The sequence below is a fragment of the Dicentrarchus labrax genome, unplaced genomic scaffold, assembly GCF_905237075.1.
Source record: "Dicentrarchus labrax unplaced genomic scaffold, dlabrax2021, whole genome shotgun sequence".
Taxonomy (NCBI): Eukaryota; Metazoa; Chordata; class Actinopteri; family Moronidae; genus Dicentrarchus; species Dicentrarchus labrax.
Genome location: NW_026136711.1, coordinates 17,405,708 through 17,416,488, shown reverse-complemented (window position 1 = coordinate 17,416,488; position 10,781 = coordinate 17,405,708). Strand labels below are relative to the sequence as shown.

Here is a 10,781-nt window from a genome sequence, read left to right as displayed (position 1 = left end):
GGCACAATACAAAATTAGATGGTACAAACTGTAGTTGTTGTTTTCAGGCCAGCATTTCTTGTTTATGCAGTTATTTTACAGACTTACGTTACTTACTTTGAATCATCCTGTTTGTCTGAGTCAGTGACCTCGGATGACATAAAAACCTCCTCATTTTCTTTTTGATCTGTTTCTGTGTCTATTATTTCCTCTGTTGTTGTATTTGCCGCCTCACCCAAGCACTCCTCGCTAGATTCATTTGTGACTCTCTCATCTCCATCATCTTCCTCCTTTGCTGCAGTCTCATGTTTTACTTCACCACAGCAGCATTGCTCTCCCTCAGCCATCTGAAGATCCTTGTCGTTCCCATCAGGTGGTGTTTCTTCAACATCGTCCTCATCCGCTACAATAACAGTGTCCCTAGAGCCGTGGCTGCTGGCGCTGCTGCAGGACAGTGTGTCTTCTTCAGGATGTCCCCTTGGCTTTTCATGACACGGATCTTGCTGGATTTGTCCCACTTCTACATCCTCAACACTTCCTTCTGTTGAAACCTCCTGTTGCTCTGCTTTGCCAAAGACTATCTTATCAAAATTCATGTCCACCTCCACATCTGGGTAAAGCAAGTCCTCCCCTGCGCTCTCTGGATCCCACAGCTCACTCACTTCCTCTTCCTCATTCTCAGAGTCAGGCGCTGTATGTTTCCTAATGCGATTTACCGCATCCCACAGGGACTTTGGATATTGGGGCTCTTCTTCAAGGGGTAAGTCAGAGGAAACGCTTCCACTTTCCCCTTGTGGAAGAGAAGTTGAAGAGCTGGGAAGCAAGACTGGGGGTGAATCAGAGGAAGTTGGGAACTGAAGGGATTCATCACAAGAGTCTAGGTGAAGAGGAGAAGGGACAGTTTCTGGGATGCCACCAGCAGGAGAAACATCAGGATTTAGAACTGAAGGACAGTCCATTTCCGAAATACAAACAAACTCTGTGTCTGACCTGTGGGATACATGTGGTGGAGAAGGAAGCCCGGAAGGCGAAAGCACATCCGAAAGTGATTGAGATGCTTCACAGTCTGAAGGTGAGGGAAGAGAAAATGGCTCAGTCTGTGGTGTGTCCTGCAAAACCTCAATCTCTATTTGAGTTTGAGAGTCTGTAGCATTTTCTTTGGATATTGTCTGTTTAAAAAGACCTGTAGGATCCTCATCGGCCTCTTTTTGTAATTGCTCTTCTTCAGCCATATGTGTCTCTTTTAGACAGGAAGCATCCTCTTCTTGGCCATTATTAAATTGTGGCTGCAAAATGTTGAGCTCTGTTTGAGTTTGACTTCCAGTCACATTTTCTTGGAATATTGTCTCTTCCAAAAGACCAGTAGGATCCTCATTGACTAGTTGCTCTTCAGTCATACAGCTCTCAAGCTGTTGCTCCAAATTGTTGACTTCTATGGCATATTCTTTGGATATTTTAAGTGCCTGTTCCATACTGTGGTCTGTAGGATCCTCACTGACTTCTTTTGGTAGTTCACTTTCAGTCATATAATTCTCTGCACAAACAACATCCTCTGGTTGAACACATTCAAGTTGTTGCTGCACAATGTTGACCTCTGTCGCATTTTCCTGAGATACGTTAAGTGTCTGTTCCATAATGTGGTCTGTAGGGTCCTCATTGACTTCCTTTGGTAGTTGCCCTTCAGTCATACAACTTTCAAGTTGTTGCTGCAAAATGTTGATCTCTGTCGCATTTTCTTGGGATATTTTCAGTGTGTGCTCCATAATATGGTCTCTAAGATCTTTATCGTCTTCTTTTGTTTGTTGCTCATCAGTGACGTTGCTCTCTGTCACACAAGCAGCAGCATCTGGCTGCCTACTTTCTAATTGTTGCTGTGACACCAGCTCCTCTGTCATATCTTTGGCATGGTCCTCAAGGGCGTCACTGATCACAGCATTCAGCAGCTGTGAAGTTTGACCCTCTTCATCCTGGTCCTCAACGCCAGATACATTTTCTACAGTTTGATCTATTAAATCCAGAGGAGAAGGGCTTTGGGAATGGTCTGCATGGGGAGTGGAGGTTGGGGAAATGTCAGCTGATCTAGGTAGAAGAGGAGATGGAAGTTGCTGTGATGGGGTGTGAGGAGAAGATGAAGTTTCAGGGTAAGGAGCCATGTTTTCTGCAGATTTGAGGGCAATCAACTCAGGATCAGGACCTTCCTCTATGTTTGATTCTGAGATATACAAGAGAGACATACGATCAGAGGATGAGAGCATGTGAGAAAGAGCAGGGTCTGGTGCTTCACAGTCTGGCGAGGGTGAAAACGAAGAATCATTAGAAAGGTTGGTGGGAGGACTGAGAGACTGAGAGGGATGTTGAGAAGAGGAATAATTTTCAACAGGGTGATATTCTCCCTGACTCTGCTCAGTTGTACTGTCTTCACTAGTAGATTTAAGCAGAGGATCCTCAGTCATCTCAATTTCAGGTGAAGCTTTGATGTCTGTTTCAAGTTGAGAGTCAATGTCATTCTCCATATTCGACACATGTTCCTCTGGTCTTTCAAAATCTTCACCACCTTCATTCCCCACCTGATCTTTGACATCATCATGCTCTTGTAAACACACAGCATCCTCAGTTTGTCTGACCTCTAACTCATTCTGTGACTGATCCTCCTCTGTTGTGTCCTCTGGGATTTGTTCAACTGCATCATGAATGTCATTATCTTTAATTGAGGAAGGTTCAACTTCCTGGTCGTCCACACACGAGTCAATTAGTGACGCTGCATCTTCAGGTTGCTGCTCAGTGTTGCAGTCATGAAGGGGGATTCCTAGGATTCTTTCTGCGCGCTGCTCCAAGGTTTCCCTTTCACTAAGAACTGAAGATGAGGACAAGCAGGGGAACAAGAGTTCATGTTCTCCTGAGAGTGCCTGTTTCTCCATAAGATCTGAGTCTAGTTCAGTCTTGGGCCTTTCACTAATGTGCAAGGGGTCTGTTTCTGCATTTTGGTCAGTTGTCACATCCTGATCCAGCTGACTATTTGATTGGACACATTCAGGAGAGACGGCTGATTGAATATCAAGCGGACTGTGTTCAGTGTGTGGTGTGGAGTCTAAGTAGTGAACATGCTCTTTTTTGGGTGATGGAATTAGCTCCATTTTAACAACAACACAGGTTGTGTCAATAACCAGTAGATCTGTACCGTCTTCAGATTCTGTGTCTTTGTTGATGTCCAGTCTCTTCACTTCAGTGTCAACTGGATGAACCTCAGCAGAGTCCTCTTGGTTGTGCAGAACATCGGATTCTTCTTCCTCACTGTTTGCTTTCAGACATGATGATGAACTCTCCGTTTCTGCCCTGCTTGTGAAACTAGGCTCCCTCCACAAAGGGTATTTGACTGACACTGGCTGCACTGACTGAGCAACTTGTCTTCCAAATGTAGAATCAGCATAATTAGCTTTTTCTGAGGCGACATCTGTCTCTGCTTTGTTTGATAAATTAACCTCAAGCATCTTACTTTCTGCACAGGTAGGTGTCGCTGTGAGATTTCTCTCATCAGACGTACTTGACTGCACTGTGAGTGTTGGCGCTTTGAAGTCTACCTCGTCTGAGAGTATGTGTGTTTGATCAGTGTCTCCACTGTCCTTTAGTCCTTTAGAAACCTCTCCTAATTCTGCGGTTTGAATGGTTGTTTGCGAGGTACAAAGTGGCAATGATGGGGTTTCTGTGGTGCCTGCTATTCGAGACACCAAGCAGAATATGGTGAGCCCACCTGTCTTTTTGTTTAATCTGAACTTCCTTCCTTCAATGACTTTTGAGGATGGTTCCTCATTTATATTTTTATTCTGAACTTCATGTAACACATGTGGTTGTTGCAGAGGTAACGTACCCTCAGGCTGTATGTGTGTTTTCTGGATACTAATAGGACTGCTTGCCTGTACAGCATCTGATTCCTGTCTTTGGTGGGTTAGTCCTTCAAGCTCTGGGAAGGTATATGGATTCCCATCTGTTTTAGTAAAATCCTCTTTCTCTGCTTTTCTGTGATCCTGCAGATCTGCAGCAATATCCTGCTTTCTGAGTGTGGGCTGTGACCAGTAGGTTTGTCTCTTACCTTTCTGCTCCCAACTGGTGTCATAGTGGTGCAACACAGGTGAAGTTTTATGTGGGCTGTTGTAGGGAGGGGGAGCCATATAGCCAGGAGGTTGGCTGAACATCCTCCTTTGGTAGCCGGTCTTTTCCTTCATGTCCAACATGTGGCTTGTGTCAGTGGCAGGAGTTTGTGGTGGATAATAGGTCGGAGCTTGCTGTCTGCCCCCTCTATCCCACAGTCCTGATTCTCTGATGTTTGCCGATTGTAAGGCTTGTTGCAGCGCTGCCACTCGAGGATCTGTCCCACTCCTGCTGTCCCTCTCTGGAGCCCTGCTGCTCTCCAACAGCCCCTGAGAGGCACCCCTCAACTCTGCCTCTATACGTCTCCTCCTTGGAAGTGAATGGCTGTATCGAGCTGCCCAAGCCTCCAGTTCTCGATAGCTGCTGTCGCTCCTTTTCGTAGAAACGTCCCTGTTGTAGCGGACAGGACTGCAGGGCTCCCACCTCCTCTGCCATCCCTCCCTCAGAAATCCTCTCTCATATTCCCTCGCTGCTCGTTGAGCTGCTGTCCACTCTCTGTCTCTGGCTTCATGCGACTGATACTCTCCCAGGTCTTGGTGCTGCTGAGGGTGACGGTCAAGAATAAAAGGGAAGTGAGAAGAAGTGTGGGTGTTCAGCTCCTGGTCCGTCCAGTTAGTGTACTCCTGGGGAGCCCCTCCTGTTCTTGATCCTGGTACTGTCCAGTAACTGGACTCCCTGCTTTGATCCTGCTGCTCACCATAGTACAATGGATAATGGGTTGCCTGATGTCTGTCATGGTAGCTGTGGGTAAAATGGTGATAAAAGGTGTGGGTAAATTCAAATGATTTCAACAAAGCCATCTTCCACAATTAATATGCTGTGTCTTAGAAAATCTTCCGATGACAAGGGGAATTTGTGAGAACATTTTGAAATTGAAAATAATATGTTGCTTAAAGTTGTACAGTTTCTCTTGATTATAAAAGCAATGTAGCAGTTTGTATTAAGACTATTTTTCAGTAACTAGCCAGTGTTGAAGTTAGTTAAGGGTCTGCAACAAATAAGGTAACTGACTCTTTGGTGAGAAATTACTTTTTGTCACTCAGTTATTGGGCACACTACATTACAAACCATAGAACAATGTCAACAAACTCGATCATCCAAAGATTATACTGACTGAAATAGTAAGCATAGCACTGAACTTACTTATGTGTACAGTTTCTCCCAGGAACAGTACCAAATTTGGAGTATAGAGATGATTGCCCCTGATTCTCAGGCCAGAACTCCATCTTTTGGTCTCAAACACAAATCTGAAACTTGGAAAAAAAGGGTCATTTATTTAACCGTTATGTATGTTCTTAAAATGCATAAGATTAAAATATTTTTAACGTATATTAATATTCTTACATTTAACATGACTGGATATGAAACAACTAATTTTAAAAAAAGCCTCACCTGGAATTTAGATATTGTTACATAAATGGAGAGATAGCTACACACATTCAACACATACCTTTAATTGCTGTTTTCAGATTATTGTCCTTGTTGCTCATGAGGTGATATGAGGTCTAATGAAGTACAAACAGGACAACTTGTTTTAAAAGGACGGTGGTTGTCTGTTCCCCTCCCACTCTACACACACACACACACACACACACACACATACACACACACACACACACACACACACACACACACACACACACACACACACACACACACTCCCCTGTCACTGTAAGCCCATCCTCCTCTCATCCAGCCAACAGTTTAAATACCACTGAGGAATTTTTTAATCAGGTTTTCAGAAATACTATCTTTAGCTGCATCATTGCTCTTTAAAGTCATACAAAATTAAAGTGAACACAAGTTTAATTTATTTTTTATTTTTTGCTTACAACATGTATTAAACTATCATGGAATTTAGTTCAGATATAAACACAGTGAAATTTGAAAACGCAGATAAAAACTCTCTTATCATCAGCTCAGGTGAAAAATGCTTTTTTATCATCATTGTATTTCGATTAATGGTAGTTTTGTCGTCAAGTCGATTATTAGAACATTTCACAACTACATTATAAGTAAGTCCCTGCTCACTCAACTGCACATGGTCTACTACTTTTCATAAAAAGCAATATTTGAGAAAATTAAAATACTTTTAAGTGGAAAATGTATGTTCGAACTTTGATTGTTTTTAAATTGTACGTTTTCCTCTCAGTCCAAATGGCACTCTGGTCAACATCACCACTTCCTGGCAACACTTTTCATAACTTTGCCCAAATGATCATGAATAACAACAAAACCAGTCATCTGCACTTTGCATGACACTCGTGTGGGAGTTGGTCGGCGTGATGGAGAGCAGACTCTGCATGGAGATAGGGATCTGTTGTTTTGTCGGCTGAATTGTAGCAGAGGGAGAGACAGGCAGCGGACGGGTTGTCTCCCTTTCTTTGAAACTCTCCAGCGTAACAAACAGGCTTTCCTTCTCTGAACAGAAAGTCTGTACATCAGCAGAGAGCAGGAGAGAGGGGATGAAGTACATACAGACAGCAGGCTGCAGGGAGGGCAATCTGTTGATGTTGACAGAATAGTTGGGGATCGGATGAACTTTGTTTTGGGTTTTATATATCTCAGTAAAAACAACATCGTATTACATATCAACAGCACATTCACCAAAAAGGAAGATGTTTCCACATCCAGTCCTGCTTTATTATAACTAGGAAGCATTTCAAGTAAGAGCAAGATTCATGTTAGAAAGTTAGTTACAAAACTAATATATAAAATATACTAGAAACCCATAATAATTTTGTTAATGGTTAGAGTACAGTAAGTTCTGGACGTATATTACACAAGTATATTGGACCCAGCTTTATGATTCATGTCTGTCCAGACTGAGCTGGTGACAGAGGTGTCACTAGTAATCACAGTATGACATTAAAGTGTCCTGATTATTGAGAAAATGAACCAGTGTTTGCATCTTTCTGAGCTTTGATGCTGCTTGTGGATAGAAGTTTCCACCCAGATATGATGATCATGAAGACAGTAAGTGATGCACTCAATAACTTTGTGTGGAGGGAGGGTTGGTATTAATTTTATTTAAAGCCCCTAAAAAATGTGAAGTCAACTGTTCCAACAAAGCCTCACCAACTGACAACCCAGTCAGAAGACCACAAGCCAAAACACAAATACAGCTATGTCTCATAAAATAGACAAAATAGTTTGTTTGAAAGTTTGAATTCATGTGGAATCCAATCACTCATAGTAATCCGCTTATTGAGAATGGAAATTGGTTTCCAAGGCCTTTTAAAGTTGTGATCATGTGATTTGTTTTCAATCTAATCTGAAGCTGAAGGCTCAGCTCTTTCTAGAATATATGCTCAACACTCTCGCAGAAACCAATGGGATGTCTGAGCATGTGTGAGGAGGCCGCTGTGCCATCTGTACTGATGCAATGGACAGGGTGAGACAGTTCAGTGTTTTAACCGAGAGAACAATCAGAAATGTGGAAAAGAAGTTTGAGATTATACCTTTAGACGTAGGGCAGAAGTTGCCTGGGAGGAGCAGTTGACCCTTTTTCAAGAAATGCACTGATGACATTACAAGCTCTTCTCTGAAACTACATTGTGCATGACAGTAACAACATGGAGTCAAAACTAAGAAAGAGACGTGATAAAAGATCTCCCGTCAGGTGATTGAGCAGACCGGCACCGCAGCCTGAAGCTGTAATAGCAGCTGATCTGTCTCTATAAAAACAACTCTGGACTGCTGACATTCAGATTTCCTTAAGAAAACATAAGGCTGTTTTATATAAAATCACAATGAGAACCTTTGACTGGTTGCAAACTGTATTTAAAGCTCACAACAAGTGTTTGGATGTCAGTGAAAATAAAGAGATATGTCTCATACATTCAATTAAAATTTTAGTTTGGGATATTTTTTCTCCAATTTATTTATTGAAGTGGAATTGTTTTTTTCCACTGAAGAGTAAAGAGGTCTACCTCAGGTGGCAGTTATCCACCTAACTAATAGGTAAGGACACACATGGTATGCAAAGACACTAAAAAAAGAAGAAAAAATAAAGTAGAAAAACTCAATCATACAAAATCTGTGAAATCACACTGTAGAAGACAATCGTCAGATCATCAGAAACACAATCTCAGTTGTAATGAGAGAAATATTAAAGGACCAGTGTGTAGGATTCAGTGGTATCTATCGCTACAGTTGCAGATTGCAGCCATTTGAATACAGCTCAGTACAGTGGCCGTGAAGCTTGCAAATACACGAAAGGCAGTATCTACAACCATGGTAGAATGGTTTGTCCTTTCTGGGCTACTGTAGAAACGTGGTGGCTCAAAATGGCAGCCACCATGGAAGAGGACCTCCTTCCTTTGTAGATACTGGCTCATTCTAAGGTAACCAAAACACAACAATTCTTATTTTCAGGTGATTATACACTAATGAAAACATACCTATGAATATTATATTCCAGTTCTGCTGATAGATCCTCCAAAATGTTACACACTGGACCTTTAATAGGATACAATAGATTTTCAAATGACTAAAAACAGTCGACGTAATATAATAAATATATAAATAAAAGTATCAATGGTCAACTACGACAGAAGTAGTAAGTTAACAATGTTCTACTATTTGGTGCGTCTCAAAAGACTCTGACATTAAACATGGCACAAACATTTAATGTCTTCAGACTGACAGCTGATTGACTGAGTGAAACATTTGTCAATATAGAGGAAACCCACTAAGGGCAAGCTCTCTCTTTTGTGTTTACAAGAATACTTAGATAATTGTTTCAAGTTGAAGTCGCATTATAAAACCCAAAATTGCAGCTTTAAGTAAAAAAAAAAGTAAAAGTAAAACTAAGTACTTGTAAGTGTTAAAATACAGTCACTTGATACTGTAGAAGGTAACTGTTAACATCAACATTTGATTAATTAGACTGAGCTGTTGAGTCATAACTGATCTCAGCACAGTAACTAATCCCAGGCCTCCTGCACTCTGTCCCTGCTGTCACTGGTCTTTCCTCAGAAATGCTCTGTATATATTAATGTTTTGTTTGTCATCACGGTTCATAAGCTCCACAATAAATCTGCTTGGCAGACATTCCTCATAGAAACCTGGAGTCCCATGCTCGTTTCGCATTTTGGATGAGAGATACACCAGTGCTCCGTTCTTGCACAAATGAGCGAGTGTCTCCACTAGCAGTGGGTAAGTCTCTGGGAGGTAAATGATATCTGCACAAAGCACCAGGTCCCAGTCAGAAGGGAAGTTCATGTGGTCCTCACCCCAGGACAGAGGGAGGACAGTGGGAAGGGTGGTCGGCCAACCACTGGGTGGCATGTTAGCAGACACGTTGGCCTGAAGTTGTGGGAGAGCCAAAGGAAGGTCTGTGAGGGTCACCACTGCACCTGGAAAGAGATGAACATTTGATTCCAGTGTGTTATCAATGAGACTCTCAACTCAAGATACTTCACACACTACAATATTATCCCCAAATGCACCACACAGAACACACGCAGTCAGTTACTCTACTTTAAAAACATATTTCTGACAGACTGCTGAATGGACACTGACACTATAGGAGTAACACCTGTTGTGGCAGAAGCAGCAGGTTTGCAGTGCCTCTGGTGGAAGTAACTGTGAGCTTCAGAGCTGTATGACAGACTGGAAGTGGAGCCGCACACAGTTCACTGACTTCTACTCTGGACTAGCAGAGAGATATAAGAACATAACTTTCCTCGCACATACACAAGCAGCCAGGAGAGGCTCAGGGAGTCTATAATGCCATTCACAACCATGGACCTGAATGTATTCCTCCGCAGTACAACATACCGAGGCGTGCTGCCAGAATCCCGACCACCCCGGTCCCTGACCCCAGCTCTATGATGCGCTTTCCTCTCAACTCAACCGACTGCTGCTCGAAGTACCGACACAGCTGTAAGGCCTGTGTACACACAAATAAACACTGTTAGAGCTGCACAACACTCACACTGACTTAGCAGATATATTACACACACACACACACACACACACACACACACAACACATATATAAGGTTATATCATAATGTCAACATAAAGCAAGCAGTGTCTCTTACAGCCTCCCACACCGGGGCAGCCACACCGAGGTTGGCACCGAACAGCTGTCTTATCTTCAGCTCTTCACCGACTAAAGTGTACACGCTATCTTGAGAAAATGTTTCGGCAAACAGACAGTCGTCGACCGGGAACGGGTCGTCTTCATCCCCTGCACAACTCATGGTTGGTAAATTAAATCGGTTAACTCGACGTAAAGTTAGCTAACGTTACGATAACATGCGCCTTCCGGGTCAGGTGGTATTAGCATTGTCTAGCTACCTGGTAGCCTGTCTCAATTAGGGTATTTAACTGATATAAGTTGTATGAAGACTGTAGAAAAGTCGTCGCAAAAATAATAGAAAAGGAAATTAGTCAGCCATTAATTTATTAAGTTGTTAATGTTAACTTTAAGGACATCTATTAAATGTTAACACTGACAGTACGCTAGCTAACAGCTGAGTTAACTTTTTAATTTTAGTCTTCACTTTCAGAAAGAGAGAGATGAACTGCTCATACATTTATAAAAAAACGTTTTTACTTCTCCTTTAAATCAGACTGAGGGTTTTAGTTACAGCTAACTCAGTACTGTGAGTGTAGAGTTATACGGAGCTTTTATTTTGAAAAATA

The 10,781-nt window shown here is 42.2% G+C and overlaps 1 protein-coding gene across 1 annotated transcript; it reads right to left on the bottom strand.

Annotated features, from left to right (window-relative positions):
- Positions 1-7,134: 7,134 nt before the first annotated feature.
- On the bottom strand, positions 7,135-10,516 carry LOC127372474 (EEF1A lysine methyltransferase 3-like). Its single transcript, XM_051416197.1, has 3 exons — positions 10,175-10,516; positions 9,910-10,021; positions 7,135-9,485 (listed from the first exon to the last, which is right to left on the bottom strand). The coding sequence occupies exons 1-3, from the start codon at positions 10,334-10,336 to the stop codon at positions 9,088-9,090; spliced, it is 672 nt and encodes a 223-aa protein (XP_051272157.1). The 5' UTR covers positions 10,337-10,516; the 3' UTR covers positions 7,135-9,087.
- Between the last annotated feature and the right edge of the window lie 265 nt (positions 10,517-10,781).